At 39.0% G+C, this 21,228-nt stretch overlaps 2 protein-coding genes across 4 annotated transcripts in view; one reads left to right on the forward strand and one right to left on the reverse strand.

The window, feature by feature from the left end:
- The window catches only part of sdccag8 (SHH signaling and ciliogenesis regulator sdccag8), a 33,051-nt gene extending 31,980 nt beyond the window's left edge, over window positions 1–1,071 (forward strand). For both annotated transcript variants that reach the window (XM_079473337.1, XM_079473338.1), the window contains exon 18: window positions 739–1,071. In XM_079473337.1, coding sequence (XP_079329463.1) covers window positions 739–777 — 39 coding nt within the window. In that variant the 3' untranslated portion in view covers window positions 778–1,071. The remainder of the gene's footprint in view (window positions 1–738) is intronic.
- Window positions 1,072–1,186: 115 nt separating this feature from the next.
- akt3a (v-akt murine thymoma viral oncogene homolog 3a) overlaps window positions 1,187–21,228 on the reverse strand; it is a 68,005-nt gene continuing 47,963 nt past the window's right edge. Inside the window, exons 4-14 of one of the 2 annotated variants that reach the window (XM_079473339.1) lie at window positions 19,563–19,674; window positions 17,545–17,689; window positions 16,444–16,575; window positions 16,100–16,165; window positions 15,562–15,630; window positions 13,279–13,401; window positions 12,169–12,297; window positions 7,938–8,152; window positions 7,710–7,797; window positions 7,343–7,445; window positions 1,187–5,089 (exon numbers count right to left, since the gene is read on the reverse strand). In XM_079473339.1, the coding sequence (XP_079329465.1) occupies window positions 5,004–5,089; window positions 7,343–7,445; window positions 7,710–7,797; window positions 7,938–8,152; window positions 12,169–12,297; window positions 13,279–13,401; window positions 15,562–15,630; window positions 16,100–16,165; window positions 16,444–16,575; window positions 17,545–17,689; window positions 19,563–19,674 (1,268 nt within the window). In that variant the 3' untranslated portion in view covers window positions 1,187–5,003. The remainder of the gene's footprint in view (window positions 5,090–7,342; window positions 7,446–7,709; window positions 7,798–7,937; window positions 8,153–12,168; window positions 12,298–13,278; window positions 13,402–15,561; window positions 15,631–16,099; window positions 16,166–16,443; window positions 16,576–17,544; window positions 17,690–19,562; window positions 19,675–21,228) is intronic. The other variant, XM_079473340.1, reaches the window with a different exon arrangement.

The raw sequence follows: 21,228 nt of genomic DNA on the forward strand, positions 1-21,228 counted from the left end.
TCCCTCTGAGCATTTGTGTAAGAACACCCACATGCTGCCGAGCTGACCGCCACACTCCCAAGATTTCAAACCACTTATTGCACGAATCCCTGAGCCGCTCAGAGATTTCATTCTTTCAGCGCTGTTAAGATTTGTGTTTGAAGGATATTTGAAAGAAATTACACTTATTCATATCTGGGCTTTTTCACGCATTTATCTTAAGATGCGAGATCTGAAAAGAAATTGAAAAATGCTAAAAACATTACAGACAAAACTAAGAAATATGGAACAATTCACACAAATCATCATTTATTCAAGATGTTTCAAATCTGTATACATTTTTTGTTCCGATAAAGAGAGTGAAATATGGGATTTGGAAGAATTGTAGGAAAAATTACATCAAAAGTGCCCCAGAACCGTTCTGTCCTACGTCTTCAAAACATTTGTGTTGAACAGAACAAAGTTTATTATTATACAATTATTAAATAATCGTTCCTACTATGGTAGAATAAAAAGTTTTGAGTGGACTGTCTCTTTAATATTATATTTGGGAACATGATTTTCAAACCTGGATATTGTCGTTTTTATTATTTAACTGCAATCTGATAAAGACGTTTGCCTTGTTTAAAACTAGCATATTTTTGTTTAAGGTCATTAGACACCAATTTGTAACATATTTGTGGAATTTGCCTTTTTTAGCAGGTGTTTAGTATTAAACCTCATCGTGTGGAGTCTCAATCTCTTTCACTTTTGCTTCAGGTACATGTGGAGAAGAGAGCGGACACAATGGCTGTGTGAAGGCAGGTCACTTCATCTTTGACTCATGGTCACTTCTGGAATTCATGTGATGATCTTCAGTCTGGTTCTGTAACACACGACATATTCCACTCGATGAAGAACGAATGTTAATATTGACCGTTTAATCGAGTATGGCTGCTTACATACAGCAGTTCATAGTTTTATGACGTGTGAAAATGTTTCTGCACATTTAAAAATGCATTTTATTATTGATTTGTGCAACTTAAAGGTTTGATAGTGCTTTATTTTTTAAACGGTATTTGTAATGTTCAATAAATGATTTATTTCTATTCATTTTAATGTAAAGTGGTTGTAAATCCATGAATGAATGTACCCTATGGCCAGCGTAAACATGTCATGAATGGCTGTTATGTCGCACGAGCAAATAAGCCAAGCAAACAATTCAAGCCAAAGCAGATCGACATAGTGCTTTATTGAAGCAGTCTGTAAGAAGGAAAATAATGTGCATCCCTATCATATACATTTACGTGTAAAAATACTAGGATGTACAGTGTACAAAAACAGTTTCTTGCAGATCAGCTCCCCGTGGGCCCAATATTCCAGAAGTAGTTTCTTCATTTAGCATGATGGACAGTAATACAGTTCTTAGTTTTTTTAAATCCCTTCTGTGTAAAAGTCTTAACCACATGACTAGTTCTTAACATGGATCTAACAACAGAGCTAGCAAGGTCAAGAAATGTCACAAACTCTAGAGCTACATGGACATAAAATGAATGTCTTTTTTTCAAGATTTGTTGTTTTTAAATAAATACTTTACAATTCATGCGCATTCATAATACACTACCAGGAGCGCGATATAGAGAAAGTCTGTTGTAGACAGTAAAAACAGTAGCAGCAGTGTGCACGCTGAGGTGCAGTCAGGAGGGATGGAGCCCATGCTGCCCAAGTCTCCATGGGTCCCGTCCTCACACTAGTTTAGATTTCGGAATAATGACCTCGGGGTCGGTGAACGTGTATCCTGCTCCAAAGCGGACACTGGAACACCTCAGCCTTTGTCTATAACTCTAGCGCTAGGGAATCTTGGGAAACGTTAGTCTGTCTGTGTCACCCTGGTTGTGTCTCCTGGCAGCATTTTGGGTCTATCGGCATCCACACCTTTTAAATGTTACACGGCACAATCTATCAAAGTAAAATAGCATGAGGTCCATGAGGGGCGAATCTGTGCTTTCAAGTATTTTTTTTTCTCATTTTATTTTCCTTTATTCTTTTCTTTTTTTAAGCAGGGACCATTTCTCTTTTGCTGAGCTATATAAAAAGGGCAATGGGCATGAAAGTGCTACTACAGGCAGATATAAAGCGGAGTGTTAAAATATGGAATTACAAAAGTGTACGATTAAGTGGGCCAAATCCAAAAGGCCCTTCTGCTATTTCAATAAAGTCCAGGAATAATGTATAACCAATTGTAGTCTCTCACATGCAACATCGCCTCTTCCACCTCCCAATGTGTTGAGGAATCGATGGTCCTTCACAAGTGCATATTAAGTTAATGAAATGAATGAACGGCGTCACAGTATGATTGAATACTCCCGATAATCCCAATGTGTCCATACAATCCCAAATCCGTTGCACTAAAAAGCAGTCTAACCAAAAGTAGCCAAATAAAAAATATAAGTGCATAAATCATTCGTATTTTAAATTGACAATCGTGAGGACAAAAACAAAACCACGTTGAGCAATATTCAAGTTATTTGCTACTAAATAAAATTCACTGAAAATAACACATCAGCAGTGTGAGCCCATGAAATGAAATCAGGTAGTTCCAATGACTCCAATGCAGGAATGGAAAACAAGGAATGATGTGAATGAAAGTTGGAAGACAGAGCCGTGACATAAACAGCTAATCTGCTCACAGCACCACTGCTGCGCTGTGCTGTCAGAAAACATTATTGGGTTAGACATCACAGTTTGAATGCAGGAACATCCTCAAGATCGTCTCTTATTGGGACTGGCAATGCAACACTACACATCTCACATGACTCTGTTTGAGGATGCTCACACAACACAGGCATTACTCGTATCTGGGCGCATAATGGAGCATAAAAGAAATATTGACAGAATCATTCCTTAACCAACCGTGACCAAATCCAGCACAATCCTGTAACCTTAACACACATGCAAGAAACCCAAGACGTCTTTTCTCCAAAGTACCAAATCCGACATACAACCACTTTTCTCATGTCACAGGAACACACATCAATCTCAGATCATTTTAACAAACATACCTTTGTCTCACATCATATGCCAAAATCTTTCCTTCTCACCTTTATACGTACCGTATGAGCCCCAATTGAGGTAAACTCAAGCAAGCTTCCTTTAAAAGTGCCACATATAAATAAAAGGAGACTTGGTCATTCCAGCCACACCACTACGGCCACCAACATACACAGTCTGGACACCAATGCACATGCACATCTCTGCTTTACAAAACAATACAAGGTTTTATTGCCAAACCCTATTGAGAGATCACAAAATGTGTTGTGCGTGAAAATGATTTTTATGAATTCATCATAGTCCCTTCCCTTTTGTCCTCTACTCCCTGATCTGATCAAGCATCATTTCTGCAACCAGACACACTGCTTGTAATTCAAATACACATATGCTTGTTTTTCATTTCGGTGTTTTTTTTTGATGCTCCGATTGGTTTGCTGATTTGTGATTCCACCACCTGGATCAATTCAGTTTTTAAGGAAGGAATGTGAAGATAACATAACATGTAAGGTGTCAAAGCACGGCAGCATGTCACAAATGCCAAATTATGAACCAAACTGATTCTTAAGGCAATAACAAGCGGAAGGAAATCAAATACAACTGCGCACGGTCATGCTTTCTTTACACACTTCGACATCCAGTAACATATTGCCAGACAAGCCATAGGAATTGGTTTTGCTTTTGGGAGCATCGATTTTTGCAGCCCTTTCATTGGTGGAAAGACGACCAACACATTTCAACAACACTCACAATCTCGAGAAAGTTAAAAAAATTCCTTTTGGAAATGAAGGAATAACACTACACAGGTGTCAAAAATGAAAGCTGGTCGAAAAATCCAAAGAGAAAAGAAGGCCGTTCTCGTTGACCTATCTACATTCATAAGCGTTTTAAGAGCTTTTTCATTCAGAAAGGAGCATTTTTAACAAACAAGGAGAAACAAACCCAAATAAATATATTATGACATTTTTTCTTCTTCTTATATAACATTATAATAGTGCTTTCCCTGTCATTCTATTAATGCTGGCTTTTATAAAGATCCTCTGTTCAGTATAAGGTGGAAGGGGATTCTCAAATGCTCTTTATCTCCTTTTGGCTGTTTGGAAATCATGATAGTTGGTCAGAACACTGACACGATCATAAGAAGTGCTTTCCTTAAACCATCTGTAAATATCATATGCGGTCCAACGACATACATGTTACTGGCCATGAAATATTTCAAATCAGTCGAAAATGTTATTTTCAACGCCAGAAATGTACATCCTAGGGGCTGATATGTCAGAAATAAAGCCTTTCGTGAACACATGTATTTAAGAAAAGAAAAGCAGATCATTCTGTAATAATTGGTGGTTTGGTTCTGCATAGCTCAGGTTCACAGGGCTTTAGAGATTGAGGAACACTGGATTGTGGAATGACTGAGGCAGGGTGTGTGTGGCGCGGGGCGGGGGTAAAGCTAGTCCTGTTGACTGAGTTGAACACAGATGTTCTCTGTAAAGCCTGAGTTAACCGTATATGGCAGTTTTGACTTTATATAACAGAAGGTGAACCTCAAAAGCAGTAATATCAAAGCAGCTTCATGTACCCGAGAGATGCGGTCGTAAACCCATGTGAATCTCTAGCCATGCAGTTATGTATTTTTTCCAAACCCAAAAGTTGTGACCTCGAGACTAGTTTCTCATGAGGAATGATAAGTGACATCTGGATCCAAACAGAGAAACACAAAAGGAAACAAACTCCTAACAAACAGCAAGAGTTCTCCCATCATCACCCAACCTTTGGGCTGGAGCTTTGAAGACGTCAGAATGGGTCCGGACTCGTCCGACCCAGCGTGCAAATTCCCGTAACCCTAAAACACAAGTTTCACTTGGTCTATGCTAAACAAATGAGAGAACCAAGATGGATGATGGAGCGTCGAAAGGGCTGGGGCTGTTAGAAGCTGAAGACCTCATTTGTTCCAGTGGTGACTTTGATGAGATGAGGCAGTGCGGGCCGCTCGGCATTCACTCTCTTCCGCTGGCCGAGTACGAGAACTGAGGGAAATGTGGCCTTCGCTCATTATCCATGCAGTCCATCCCATCTTCATCAACTGGAGAGGAACATACAGGATGGGTCGGTCATTGAATTAAATTTATGTCTGAAATCATCTCATCATTGGCCAGAACGTCCGAATATCCATCAATGGATCATTTCTTACCACCCGATCTTTATCAGCCAGGATTATGAAAATAAACAGTCGTCTGCAGTTAGCTGTGAAGAAAACTTTATCTGTGCTACTTTACCATTTCCCATCAGGTCATATGAAGCACACAATATGCCAAAAATCTGGCACCCACACATTTACAGGAAACAAGCTGTTGAATAAACAGTGTGTGAAGACTTAACAGTTTGCAGGCGAAAGCAAGATTGTGTCGATTTATGAAAAGGGTTATGAAGACAACATTTAATTGGTCCCACATATCCTAAATATCCACTAGATCTTCTGTAAGCTTTGGCTCTGATACTGAAAATATTACTGACTTGATTCACATCACCCTTCTAAATGACAAAAACAGAGGCAAATCAAATTGACCGTATTTTGGAAAAATGACTAGAAACCACATGGATTATTTTACACGAGTTTATTTTAAGAAACAAATGTGTTAAGCAGGGTAAATAATGTAAGAATCAGTTTACGTCAAATTCAAATAAAGAAAAAACACTTTTGTTTAGAGATTTCAAAACATTATCAGAAAGATGTTATTATTTATTGAAGTATTATTGCTATTAGTATTCCTCTTTTCAATTATTCAGTCTTCTTTTTGTGTAGTTCTTAGAACTATACTATACAACACAACTAACAATAGACTTAAAGCAAGTATGCTTGACTTTTACCGACAGAATAGTATATTTGGCGAATACTTGCAATCAAAATTTTAAATACTCAAATATTTCTTTAGATATACTCAAAATTCTTTTGTCTTATCCTCTGTATTTTGGGCTTGTAGTTGTGTTTACGCTTTTGATGGAGTCACGTACTGTACAGTTTAACATACTGTCTTATAAACGTATATGTTTACTCGTATTTTTATTACATAAATAGTAAACGGTAAGTATTATGTTAAGTTCACTTTACACAAAAGTAGTATAAAAACGACTAAACTAGCTGTTTACTGAGAATATACTTTAAAGTGTACTTTCATCAACTACAAAGAAGTATTTAACTAGTAAACTATCAGTATACGTATAAGTTCATTTGTAGTAAGTTGTGTACTCAAACCTTACTACTGTTGTACCTAAAGTATACTTAAAAGTAAAAAGCTACCAACTAGTATTAGTTATAAGTATTTTGACAGTAGTATGCATACTACATATCGAATTTTAAGTATACAATAAGTTTACTGCAAGTATATATTTGAAATCAAGTATACTTTTTTGTAGGGTTTACAATTATTATTGTAACGTTGTTTTGGATCTGGTGTTTTGGGACCCTGAAAGCGCTAGTTTTTTAACACCGGGTCTCAGATTGAATAAATCTGAAAAAGACACTCTTGCATTCTCTTGAGTAATAGCCAATCGGTATATTTTCTGATACAATGATGTCATCGGGTTATGCGGATGCTCCAAGTGGTCTTTAGTGTATCTCTGTGACAGAATTACAGTGCAATACATACATGCAGATTGTATGTGGATTCGTGTGTGTGCAGATATTTCTTGAGACGCCACAGTGTTTACGGAATTAAAAGGGTAAAAAAAGATTGGATAGGGAAAGCTCTGACATCGTGTGGATGCGGCCTGAAAGGATGCATTGAAACAAATCTACATTTCTTTGATCCTTTAATCTCTTCGTAAGAAGTCACTGCACTTAAAAAAGTTTTTAATAAAAGCTGTTTTGATAGGCACTATTTTCTAAATTATTTTGTTCATTTAGCTATTTCTTCATCTTTGGATCATTTTATTTTCTTTCATGTAGAGTAGTTTTCTTAAAAAGGAAAACTTTATAATTAAATTATACATTTCATAATAATCATTGGTTTCTGGATGAAAACACTGGGCGAAATTGGTAGAAATAAGAACGCAGCAGTGTAAAATGTCGCTTGTTGTTTATGGTAAAGGTAAAGATCACATGACATTTTCACACAGAAGACCAGAAAACATCAGTGTTCACAAACTTTTTTCACAACAAAACTAGGTGCGAGCAAACAGCAACACCTATAGTTTCAGGCGTTCTCCATTTGTGCCAAATATGATTCCACAGTTCTTTCGATTTATTTAGTACAATATGTGGTCTGCGTGCACTTTTTTGTCCTTACACAAATGTGAATGTATGCAGAGCCAGAAAACAAACAGCAGCCATACTCACATTTTTCAGGTGGGGTAATTGTAATCGTCTGAGCTGTGAACTCTTCATCAAAGTATCTGGTATCTGTCTCTGACGACACCTGAGGCTTGAAGGGAGGTACCAGCTGAGAAAGGAAGAGGTGGAGATGAGACACCAAGCACCTGTTTGTGCCGATCTGACACTGCATATGCTACAGCGGGCCGGAAGGCTCAGTCTAACACCTCTTAACCTGCCAGCTATTGCACTTTAACCCTGGGTGATTGACAGTGACCTGTGTTATTGTGTTTGGCTTCTGCACTCGAGTTTGTTGTCTCAAAATGTTTAAACCCCAAGACCTCTATGATCTCAGCCATATAAAGGTTAAAACATATACAGTAATGTGGGTTACCTTTTTATCATAGACATCCTGCCAGTCGATTCCAACAAAGAAACTATGATGCATAATTTCCTTTGCATCATCCGGACCGCCACCAAGTCTGACAGAATAACCAAAAGAATTGAACGAATAATGTTTTACCGCGTTTTCACATTCACAATCGAAAAATACAATAACAAGTAAAGGTTTTCTATCAGAGGATACATTTCAAACATTGTTTGTGTGTTTGTGTGCCGGCACCTCTTGTTGGGGTCTTTGATGAGCAGACCCGACAGCAGGGACTTGGCATCAGAAGACAGCGTTCTGGGAAACTTGATGTCCTCCATTAGGATGAGCTCAAAGAGCTTCTCGTGGTCCTGATTGTAGAAAGGCAGTCGACCACACATCATCTCATACATGACCACACCAAGACCCCACCAGTCCACTGCACGACCATAATCATTGTCCTCCAGAACCTGACAGAAACACACACAATGACCATCACATGTGCGTACTTCATTTATGAAACACTTGGCTAAATTTAAAGTCAAAATTCTGTCATTGTTTACTCTCTTCCTCTTGTCATTTCAGAAGTTTATGACTTATCTTCAAAAGAAGATATTTTGAAGTTGGTAACCGAACACCACTGGCCCCCATTCACTTCTGTTGTATGGACACAAAACCAATGCAAGTGAATGGATGCCGGCTAACAACATTCTTCAAAATATCTTCTTTTGCGGAAGAAAGAAAATCACTCAGGTTTGGAATGACAAGAGAGAAAAATGTTTTTACTGTATAAGAGACATCACTCCTGAGACACATAAGTACTCAAATATACATGCATTAGCCACATGTGCATTGTATACAATCTCTCACTGTTCGCAGAGAATAGTCAAGACAGTTCTTCCAGTAGATAAGCCCTCAATATATAACAATATGCACAATATAAAGAGCACAGTGTAAAGAGCAAGCAAATCTGTTTCAATATGACTGCCTAATAAGTAACGTTACACATTCAATTTCATCTCCACGAGAGTCATTTTAAATGATCGAGTTTCTAAATGATCGTCGTGTTATGAACATCAGCGCTAATATTTGAATATCAGCAGCAGATAATGGCAGTACTTCACACCCGTACTGTAGTGCCTCTCATCACCGAACCTCTGCCAGCGCTGTCTCCCGACCAATCAGCTTTCAACATCCAAACATCTATTGTCACATGTCACCCTACATCAGTGCAGGATACACTTGGAACCAGGTAGCACACACCTAAAACAGATCAAAGATGCGCTTTCGGGCAAGCGTCCCAGGTCCCAATTACCGAGGATGTCCGTACCTTACACGTATCTCTGTGTCTGTGCGGCAGGACTGAGGTGGCGGGAGTTCACGTGAGATGGAGAAGCTGCTCTTCAGAGCGGAGAGTCGTGATTAATATGTCTGACTAATGACAAGACTGTCTGGACGTGAGCCAGTTAAACATACGCTGAGAGTTCTGTTATAATGATGTCTCTTCTCTGATCTTTAAAAGCAGACAGACCTGTACTGTATGAATCAACACAAGCCTTCACGTTCAAGAGCACAATGCGAACGTTCGTGTGCGAATGTTGTGCTGACACCATCCATACAGTCACTGCTTGTGCACATACAGTATCATGTCATTTGCTCTGAACGGGCGGAAAAATGTGATGAAAAATTGTGAATCAGATCAAATCCAACAATCAGAATCAGATCAAATACAGCTAGTATGTGCAAAAAATTCAGCTTTATCATCGTAAAACAGTTATGAATGCACATTAGTTGAACTGTATAGATATTAATACTAAAGGTCTTTGCACATACAGTCCGAAATATTTGTATGCACCTCTCGCAATGCTTGCTACGGATGCAAACCCATTACGAATTTTTTTATGACGGCGGAAAATATCGGAGGCAGTGTGTAAATGTGATGGACACAACGTGAGGTCGTATTTATTCGACCTCAATGAGCAGTGGCCTTTAAACTAAACTGAATAAAGTTCCAAAGATTGTGATTCTGTATTAATAACTGAATATATTATTAAACCCTATAGTTGCTTTAACTGAGCCCAGGGCAGCTAGCAGGCATGTATAGGTGAACATGAGGACATTCATGTGTGTGTGCACGAGGGTTCGCGTGCAGCACGTATGGAGGGATTGTGCTGTTTGTCCTGGGTGTGTACGCGAGCAGCTCGGCTGCAGGCGGGGATGCGATTAATGCACACAGAGCCAGTTGGGGTCTCCCCGTTCCAGAGCCACAGGCGAGGAGGAGCGGCCGCAGGGGAGGAACAGGCCCCTGCTCGGACAGCCATGTGGCAAGACTGCTGCTCCCAGGACTGGGCCCTTGGCAAAGCTGGCCGGGGAGGGACTGGGACAGAGAGCCTGTGGCTCCACCAGCCTAGTTCCCCAGCAGGGCAGTGGAAGAGACAGCATCCATGAGCTTATCTCACTTTGGCCGGAGGACACTTACGCACATGCACACCGTGGACGGGGCTGTAGGTTCGCTCGTGGACGGTCGCAGTACGTATGTTTGCTAAGCATCTGCACCATTCATTTCCATGAGCTTAGGAGCTTTTCATGACACCTGGAAACCAGCAATCGCTTAATTCATTGGTTGCAAACATACTGTAGAAATGCTGTAATTACTAAACACTGTAACAGATGAAAACTCGCACACAGATGACATACAGCTCGAGAAATGTGTTTCTATAAACGTGTCTTTCTCATTAACACTTTAAACGTTCGGCGAGGACCGGCTTCACTTCTGTAACCCTAAAGAAACTTGTCTCTTCCTCGAAATATCTTTCACGCACTCCCTCTCTAATCCCCCTCTACTTTGCATCTCAGAACTTGGCTCAGGCTGCGCTCTGTTATTTTTACACCAGTACGGCAGTATAGATTTCCAGGTTTCCCAGCCACCTTCTTCCAACCTTCCCCATCTGCCACCATCTGCCTCTGTTTAGCATGTACTTTTTTGTGCAATCACATACTCTTGTGAAAAATAACCAACACTCAAATCATCTCTTGGCACGGCGGCCAGGCTGAGCAAAACAAAATGTTGCGCCAAATTGTCTTCCGTACTTTTTCGAGTGGAATCTATATCCCCTTCCCTCATGCTGGAGCCCCCCCCCCCCCCCCCCCCGCGCTCCCCCTCCAATCTATAAATATGGATTCAGCAACTGCAATCTGGACGTCCTGTGCACCTCTGGTTGGACCCAAGACTGAGCTGCAAACTACTGAAAGAATAAAAGTGACACTTATTCTTGCAAATGCAAATGAGGTAGTTGACAAATCTCTTCTGTAGGGCATTTGTTTTATTTTTAGTGCATGATTTTTCACAGTCAGGTAAGTGGCATGTTCAGGATTGTCACATCCATAACGCTACATATTCCTCATATGACACATGAAAATTAAAATAAAGTAACTATTTTATGTTCCATAAAGAGGCATCCCTTCTCCATTCATTGAGTATTATTGCATCAGGATTGTGCATTTTATTTATTTGTTTATATTCTTTTTTTTGTCACATCCATAACGCATGTTTATTTCCATTTGTTCATGAACTGACTTTTTAACGTTTAGACAACAAAGGTTTAGTCAAATAAAAAACAGATGGTTCAATATATTCATAACAAATTCATTCTCGGAGCATTTTTATGTCACGTCCATAACGCAACATGTCACATCAATAACGTTGAAATCGGCCTTTATATTAACAATATGTATATTTATAATGCAAATAAGATTTCTGGTTTTTTTCTACATTTTTGCTGTCACACCCTAGGACACATGTACGTGTTGTCAGTCACCCATTTATAATGTTTTATAAGGGTATTCATAATATAGTCTTTATAATACATGCTTTTTGATTTATAATGTCTTTTGAGGAATAATCATAACACGGTTACAAAAGATAATACTTGGCTACTGATGTTTGTACCAACTGTATGATGTTGTACTGTATGACCTATTTCCTATCTCGTAGATCACTGTGCATATACGATGTATAGTGTGCCGCTCATTATAATTTCTAACCAAGTAAGATCTGTTTCACTTCTTTATTAATTCAATTTAAAGTAAAATACAAACCATTTTTCTCTAACAGGTCAAAGTATTTGTATAACAGACAGAGGCTTTACTTTTAAAATGTGTTATTTCTTAAAGACTGCATTAATTAGTAGCACCACCTGTATTTAGCAGATGAGGAAAACAGGGCTTTTTCTCACCCCCTAAATTAAGCATTCTTGCCAACTATAGGTGTGTTTCCATCGAACACGCCATATTGGTGCATGGGAAAGATTAAATGATATAAAAGGTGCCAAGAAAACATAAAGAACATCCTGATGGACAACTGTTCTTCTTGGATCAGACTTTAATGGCATTAAAAACTATTTTAAAATCACTGCAGAAGTGATGGTTTGCATATGTTTGAAAGTGTAGTGATGATGTTTTAGGACATTTCTTAAGGTTGCTGTACCTCTGGTGCCAGATACTCTGGTGTCCCACAGAAGGTCTTCATGGTAGCGGCATCAGTGATTCCTTCCTTGCAGAGGCCAAAGTCTGTAATTTTGATGTGACCATCTTTATCAAGCATTAAGTTCTCCAGCTGGGTAGAGAAGAAGAGTGGGAATTCATCTGACTCTTTAAGACTGACCGTTGGCACATATCAAAGTGTGGTTAGAGGGACAGTTCACCCAAAAACGAAAATTCTGTCTTCATTTACTCTCCCTCAAGTTGTTCCAAATCTGTATGCATTTCTTGGTTCATGATAAACACAGAGAAAGATGTTTGCAAAAATACTTGTAACCAAACAGTTCTTGGCCACCATTGGGAAAACATTTCAGGAAAATGGCATTCTAACGTGCCCCAGAACGGTTTGCTTTCCAACATTCTTCCAAATATATTATTGTGTGTTCAACAGAACAAAGACATTTATAAAGCAATTTGTCTTACTGTGCTTGTCAATGGAGACCACTGTTTGGTTACAAGCATTCTTCCAAATATCTTTCTCTGTGTCCATCAGAACAAAGACATTTCTACAGATCTGGAACAACTTTGGACAGAATGTTTCTTTAAGCTCTTCTGAAACTCCTATCCATGGCTCTCTTATTGCTTCAAACATTATGTCTCAATTATCATTTGAGGCTTTTTTAATACAGAACAGATTGCTTTAACTCATAAGCGATCCCAGTTTGTTGTTTCATTACATTTACATTTATGTCTAAAACACATGTTGCTCCTAACTAATAACTGAATAATGAGTGAATAACTTGTAAAACTTGTAAAACTGCACAAATAATGTATTTACTCCACAGTAGTGGTGCGAAACTTGAAGGCACATTCATTTAACCTTTTAATTTGAACAGCTAAGCCGTTTGTCCAAGTTTCTTGGCACTTTCGCAACTGGCTCGGTCCAAGGCTGCAAGCAAAACACTGTGTCATCATCCACAGCCGCCAGAGTTTGAGGTTTCCAAAAAATAAAGGGGGAAAAAGCCCCAAACTCAAGAGCTTTAATTACATTTCACACGCCTGGATAAAGGCGACGGTCTCTCTAAATATACCAAATCTTTCCCCTTTTCGTGTTTACCTTGAGATCCCGGTACACTATCTTGGCAGAGTGCAGGTAGTCGAGGGCGGAAACGATCTCGGCACCGTAGAAGCGCGTGCGGTCCTCAGAGAACACCCGTTCTCTCGACAAATGGAAAAACAGCTGCAGGGTAAACAGCAGGGACAGGATTGCAATAATTACTGATTTATTGGAGGAAATTAACACAACACAAACTGCCTCACATCGCCATATTGAGATGATAGATAGCGAGGCCCTCCGAGGACGCCCAGCGAACCCAGACAGCAGCTGGCACATCATCCCCGGCTTTCCAGAGACAGGCCGGCGCGGCCTGTTAAATCAGCATTTTAATCAATACACCAATCTTGTTAAAGGCAGCGCCGAGCGCTCATGGGCTAACGTTCCATAAAAGTGGCGGGAACGGACCATCCCGCGCAATCATCTCTCTCGTATCTTTTTACGGAGTAATCCGGTTCCTCTCCTCCTCCCCAGTCAAGGGTGTCTGTCAACCGCCTGGCCCTCAGCTCCACTTGAACTCGCCTTCTAGAAATTACCCACAAGTCCAAGGAGGAGCTGTGCCTATTAATTGCTGTGGGATGTTTGAATACGGCTGTCCGGGGAGCGCTAACGGCTCTGCTGATCGGCTGAAGGAGGGGGGAGCGGGTGGCACGCCGTGGGCCCGGGATGGACGGGGACAGGTGTGCCTTCATCAGAGCACTGGCAGCTGTGAATGTGGCAGGGCTGAAAGGGGCGATAGTGATGGGCTCAGCACAGTGTTTGGAGGTTGGGAGCTCTGGCTGGACCAGGCTAGGGGAGCAGGTGACATTGCAGGCTGAGGGAATGAGAGTGAGATTGCCCGCTCTCTGATTAAACGGCACCGTTGGTGGTGGAATTTCATTTATCTAAATATGAGCGCCTCAAGATGGAACCAAGATGGTTGACATCAACAGAAGATGTCAAGGTAAAGTTTTTCCCCAAGAACATTGTGAGAATGTTAAAACCTTTTATAACCTTTATAAAACATTACCTTTAAAGTGTTATAAAATATTATACATTTTTACGTTAAATATATTGATTGGAACCATCAAATTCTTTCACATTTTTCTATTTAATTGGCTAAAATGATAATTAATATTTATAATGATAATAAATATTTATAGTCCAGATTATTTAAAAAATACAGCTGCAGTAAACAAATATTAGCATTTTCTTCTGAGTTTACTATTGATAACTTTGTGATTAGGTAAAATTATTATTTTTGCTTAATTTCTCCCAAATTTAAAATACAAATATTGTTTTTATTTACAGAAAATGAAAACTGGAGAAACAGGTCAATGTCACAGAAAAGATTCTCTTTATTTTTTCAGACCTCAAATACTGCAAAGAAAACAAATTCATATCCATTTTTTCTTTAGGAAAAGTTCAAGAACCATCTTAGGTGATAACCTGGATTTCTTATCACAGATTGTTTGTATCTTGTCATGCTGTCAGTCTTTAACTGTTGAATATCACTCCCGAGGTTTGATTTTGGACTGCCAATGGACGGAAATGTACACAATACATCTAGTTATGATGATTCAATGAAAATTTGGAATGTTTTTTTTAATATTTTCCACAGCTATATATCTTGTTGCACATTGTGTTTTTGTTGTTGTTGAATAAATGTCTGTTTCTGTATAGACCGTTTCATAGGACGCACTTACGCCTGACCCCGAGTTAATTTCCAGATTGTGTTTGGCAAGTGTCTAATAATATAACTATTTATATTTTATTTGATACATTTTTATATCCATTATTATTATTATTGTATTGTATAATAATTGTATTTAATAAACGATTTGTTGAATTTTGTTGTATGTTCATTTTATTAAATAAAGAATTTGTTGAATGGATCCTGTATTTGATCGCATTTCAAAAAAACGAATGAAACAATGACATCTAACGGTTGAGCTTGGTATCGCAGTCTTAAGTCAAAATATTGGAGAGACACATTTACCAAAGCAACGGTTCTTCGTGGTTTCTATTGATCGTTATCAGAAATATTCTACTTTGTGAATGTCTCCCGACAGTTGGTGTCACAAAAGTGGTCATGCGCACCAACTTTTGTTAATGTTTTGTTAAACCCTGTATTATTTGTAAATATTATCAGTAGATTTTTACCAAAAGGATGCAAACACAAGGTATCATTATGCCTCATATCTAGTCTATCCACACTAGTGACAGAACAACTACAAAAATAGCTCATCTGCCGGCACAAAAGACAAAGACACAAAGCACAAACGCAAACTTAAAATTCACACATACCTCTCCTCCATTGACATATTCCATCACAAAGCAAAGCCGGTCTTTCGTTTGGAATGAGTACTTCAAAGACTGAAACAGCAGGTGGAAATACACCATTAGAGGAAAAAAGAGAATGCTCACAAATCTACAACAAATGCAACGTAAGAGATGCTCATCAAAACGCACGAGACGAGAAAATAAAAAGCTTGGTTTAAAACGCTTTGCTCTTTCTGGCAGCGCCCTGATGTTAACTTTGATGGCGGGTGAAGTTTACGAGGGAACACCCTGTTGAGTGACAGCGATAAACTGTTTTGTTAAACCTGCTGTGTATGTTGCGTAGCATACAACAGCATCTGGAGTGTCAGAGAAATTGCCTCTCACTGGCGACTTCTCAACAGATGCACAGTTACGTTTAGGCCGCTAATTTATTACAGTTTATTCTCTGCATTATAATGAGGCTCGAGGGAAAAGCCCATCATATATACAAAAGCATTGTAAGGCTTAAAGAGCTGCGGTGAATCTGCTACCAATGATGATTCAGTACTGAACGTGCACTCACGGTTAAAAAAGGATGTCTGGTGTTTTTCAGCACTCGGCTTTCCGTGAGCGTGTGGGCCACTTCATCCTACAGGAAGAAAACAAATACAAAACGGATCTGGTGTTTCCTCATGCTAAATATCCCGTCGCGAGAGAAAATTCAATAATAGAGAGCCGTGTTTTGAGAATGCACTGATTTGGGTCCTTGATATCATCAGATTGTATTACAAAGAATGCTGGAAATTCTCAATATTATAAGTGTAAAAGTATCATAAAACATAAGTATAATATCCAAATCTGTCTAATGAACAGACTATACAGTATATGATATACGTGCTTCGAAATGACATTGTTGATGGATCTTACCTTTGCTATAATAACCTCCTTCTTTAAAATTTTCATTGCATAATATTTCCCGCTGGCTTTCTCCCTTACAAGAATGACTTTACCGAAAGTGCCTTTCCCCAATAACTTTAAGTAGTCGAAGTCACTCATCGTCTGCAAACACGAGAAAAAAGTGTGAAATCGTCAGACAGTCTGAAATGCAATGCCCACAATTAGTGTCTAGTTTTGTATACGACCAACGTTACTCAATAAGAACATGCCCACATCTGTAGAAACACAATAGCCATCCGCTGCAGGGATTGAATCCTTCTCCTCAGAGACTCCGCTGCCACTTTAACAAACTGACATGTTGTACATTAGCTTGTTGTTTAAAAATGATGAAACTCCCAGAAACATGCTGCTTAAAAAAACATTCCTGAGAGTTTTCATAAGTTGAGGCATGTTTCACACGTCCGGCATCTGCAGCTTCAGTCTCGCATTGTGCGCTCACACTGACAGCGGATCTGCTGCGCAACGGCTGCGGCCGAATGCAACGGAATATGAAATGATTTTTGGGTTACTACGTTTAACACATTTTCTATAATAACGAACAGTGATTATTTAACAGTTGAGAATGAGACATTGAGAACTTTTACAAACGAAAAGGAGCAATGTGGAGATTTTAGATTTAACATCTAGTGGCGAGGTTGCGAACTGCAACCAACGGCTCACTCCAGCCCTCCCTTTCAAAGCACTATGGAAACTGTCAAAGGACAAATATTTTGTCATTTTTTCGCTTCTTTACCGAAGGAAATAATGTATTTATGTTTGTCTGTTTAGTGCTACTGTAGGAACAACATGGCAAATGACATGCAAAGGGACCCAGGGTTTATGTAGATAGATATAGCTCATTCCAAAGTAATGAAAACATAACGCTTCATTATGTAAGGTCTTTTTACACCTTTAAAAGACATAGTTATATATATTATATTGCATTTCTGTCAATAAATCCTCAAAACAATTACATACTGGACCCTAACATGAGACGGAATCAGTTACATCAAAATGGACTCAGACCCCAAATCAGATTTTGCAACAGCCATGAATCCTGTTGCTATATAACGGTCAAGTGTTTGAAGGCACCTTGCGTTTGTGGTGACTAATAGACGTGTCCATCTCCTCTTCTCCCAAGTTGTCTATCTGAGAGGTGGGACTACACTGTATACGTTCCTCCTCCTGTTTTTGGAGTTTATCTGCCACCATCTGAATCGCCTCTGCCCACTCATCCCTATGGAAACACACACACGCAGGTTTCTCAGAACGAAGCCATTTCTTACAAAAAACATTGATTCACAAATACACCAGAGGCTTCACAAATAAACCACACGAAATAGCTTAGTTGCGGCTCAATTTGTACAGATTTTAAACCACTTATGATCAGAAGCAAATACCAAACATCTGATAATGTAAACGTGACCTCTATTGAAAACATGAGGCCAGATCATGAGAGTAAATTCATGAGGCCATTTGCACTCCCTAACAATATAATCTAATGTGAGCGGGGAATCCACCCCTCTCCGAGAACACTGTTTCCCTCCATTGAGTTTTCATTTGTCGTGCCGCACAACATCTGTTGTGTTGAATCGCTGGTGCGTTCATGTTTGTGAGCATGTGTTAGTTTAATAATGATGGATTCATCCGAGCGAAGCTAGTAGTTTTTCACTGAACTTGCGTGCTTTGTCATTTGTAAGTGGGAAACCAGTTTAAAGAAGAACAGACTGAATACTTGGTTCTGATTGGTCGATCACAGCATTTTGGAATAATGATGGATAACTGTACAAATATTTAGCACAAATGTCTAATCAATGTCCATTTGTTTGTTTGTTGGGTAAGTAGCCATGTACAGTTGGAAGTTTAGGCCAAATAAACTTGAGATGCACCGATACATCGGCCAATAATTGTATTGGTCGATAAAAGCAATGTTTCATACAATTGGCCGATACTTTAAAGCGTCACGAAACACAAAACATTTGTTTAGATTTTAACAGAGCTGTTTGTGTTGCACATCATAGAAAACAATGTTAGCAACTGTAATTTATTACATTAGAGAAAACTATTGAATTTATTTGCATTTTTGCCTTCCTGGTTTAAAATCCTCATCGTGCCATCGGTCCATCTCCTCAAATGAGGTTACTGTCATATTTGAACTAGAACAGTTATACTTGCATTTTGTTAAAAATAAATACTCGTATTACATTGAGTGGTTTGTGTAATAGCGCTGTGGCTTGAAAGTATGATGCGTGTGATGACTAAAATATTTTAAGATACGGAAGAGGATCACTTTCTCTCTTGCCCCGCCCACTCCTCCACTTTTCTTCTCACAGCGTTCACGCCCATTTAAGTTGAATTTCTCAAAACGACATTGAGGTAGACTGTAGCTGATATATGTAGCTGATATGTAGACTGTAGCTGATATATATACGGATATATCCGGATCAAAAAGAGGACAGGAATATGGAATGACTGCTGTGCTCTGAATAAAGAAATGTTAAGAAACGTCACCAGTTTAATGTTCAACATTAACAGTCATTATATGAATTAATAACGTTAAAAAAGTTTATTTAATGTTCAGAATCGCTATAGGCAGATATCAATCTCAATAATCGGCTATCTGTATCGGTGGAGAAATTTAGCATTCGTGCATCACTAAAATGAACCCAAACTGTCCATGAGGTTTTTAATATGTAATGACTTGCTGGCTGTACATTATTCCATCTATCCCGTATATGTTTTTATACATATTATTCAAACACCACAAACTAACCTTTGCGACTGCCACGCAAAGTGAAGATTCAAGAGGTTAATACAGCTGCATGTACAGGAAGGGCCTGGCGGACCCTCTCAAGGTTGTGCGGATGAATGGGTGCGGAGCGGTTTGGTGTATAATGAGCGGTTTTTGCTAATGAGAGATAAAGGCTTTGAATACAATCTGGCGTGAGTCCAGCTACTGCCACATCTCTCCTCACATGAAGGCCTACGGCCTCTGGATCTCTGCCAGTGTGTGTGTCTCACATCGCTCAGAGCTCTGTGTATGTATTAGACTAAGATAGATGGTCACGTTAAGATAAACTACACGATGTTGCTTGTTTAAATCCTCTCACCTTTCTTCTGGACTGTCCACATGGAAGGTTCTCTCTATGACTGTAGTCCACTGTAGGCATCTAATAATAAAAGTGTTCGGCTTTGGTCGTTCTGTTTTCATCAGCTGGCATTCTGAAACACAGAATTGAGAAGATGACAGGCTGAAACGAAATTCATTTCACCTACACAACAGAAAACCTACACTTTATAAATATAGAGTACGTGGCAGGCTGAATTTAGCATCTGACCTGATTTCTAGAGTAAACTCAGCCTATTTCCTAACTCCAAACTCTGGCTGTGTGTTTGCTGTACTGAGAGTGTTTTATTTGATAAACAGAGGGGTGCAGAGAGACCCATGTAAAGCAAATGGGCATTAGCAGAGAGGAGGTGGCGGGCGGGGAAGAGGGGTGGATGGGGTGGTGCTGGAATGTGGTGCAACACCTCATATATTGCACTTGGGTTGAAAAATGATTGAAGTTTCCTTACCATGAGTGTACAATTGATCAGAACACACATTACTGTAAAATACGTAATACACTTGAAAAAAACTTCGTAAATTATTATTTTTGAAGGAAAAAAAAAACTACTGGTTAACAGTTTTTGGACACTTGAGTGAAATGTTTCTCGATATTTTAAAAAACTTTTGATCTTAAGGTGTGTGCTTAAATGTCTGAAATTAGTAGACAAAAACATATTTGTATGAATGTTTTTTCATGACCAAACTAAAATTGTATTTAATACAAAACGTTTTGGAATGGATGACTTTGACTGAATAATGAAGAAAGAACAGCCAATAAGAGCACAGAATAGACGGGAACTCATTCAAAATAGTTTAAAAAGGATTTTTTGAGACCTCAAGAAGAACATTTACAAAATATTTCTGCAAATTCTAGTCAAAAGGTGACTACACTGAAGATGATAAAATATTTAACAAAATCTAGTTACCACATAACTCCCATAGTTGCCTTTGTTTACTTTCATGATTTTTATGAGTTTATTATTATTCTAAAATGTGGAAAAATATGAACACAAATGTTAAACGAGTGTTTTTCACCCAAAAATGTAAATATTGTCATCATTTACACATCATCCTGCCTTTTTTTAAACCTGTATGATTTCGTTCTCCTGCAGAACACAAAAGAAGATATTTTGTCTATGAACAAATATTGGTTTTGGGTCAAAACAATAAAAGTAAATGAGTAGGTCCATTGTTCGGTTACCAACATACTTCAAAATATCTTCCTTTGTGTTCTGGAGAAGAAGGAAAGTCATACAGGTTTGAAATGACAAGAGGAAGACTACATGATGACAGAATTTTCCTCTTTAGGGGAACTATCCCGTAAAGGTTTTTTAAATAATTTTAATAACTCATAATGTAATGTAATTCTCAGATACTGCATGAAGTCACAGGGAATAGAGGTGGGCCGATTTTAGGGGCAAATGCACATACGACAGGTGAAACGCAACAGCGATCAGCCCTGCAAGCCCTGTAATGAAGGCCCTCGGCTGGCCAATTTTAACCACCTCTAAATGACGGCAGGACCTAAATTTAGAAAGGAAGGTTAATGACGACAGCACTAAGGTCACAAAGTGGTCGTCGGTACAGAGCGTCTACCTGGGCAGTAGCGGCAGAATCGAGTCCCACGCTGAGTGCGGGAAAACAAGGTCGCAGCAGCCAGAATGTGA

This window comes from Barbatula barbatula (genome assembly GCF_947034865.1).
Source record: "Barbatula barbatula genome assembly, chromosome: 14".
NCBI classification, from domain to species: domain Eukaryota; kingdom Metazoa; phylum Chordata; class Actinopteri; order Cypriniformes; family Nemacheilidae; genus Barbatula; species Barbatula barbatula.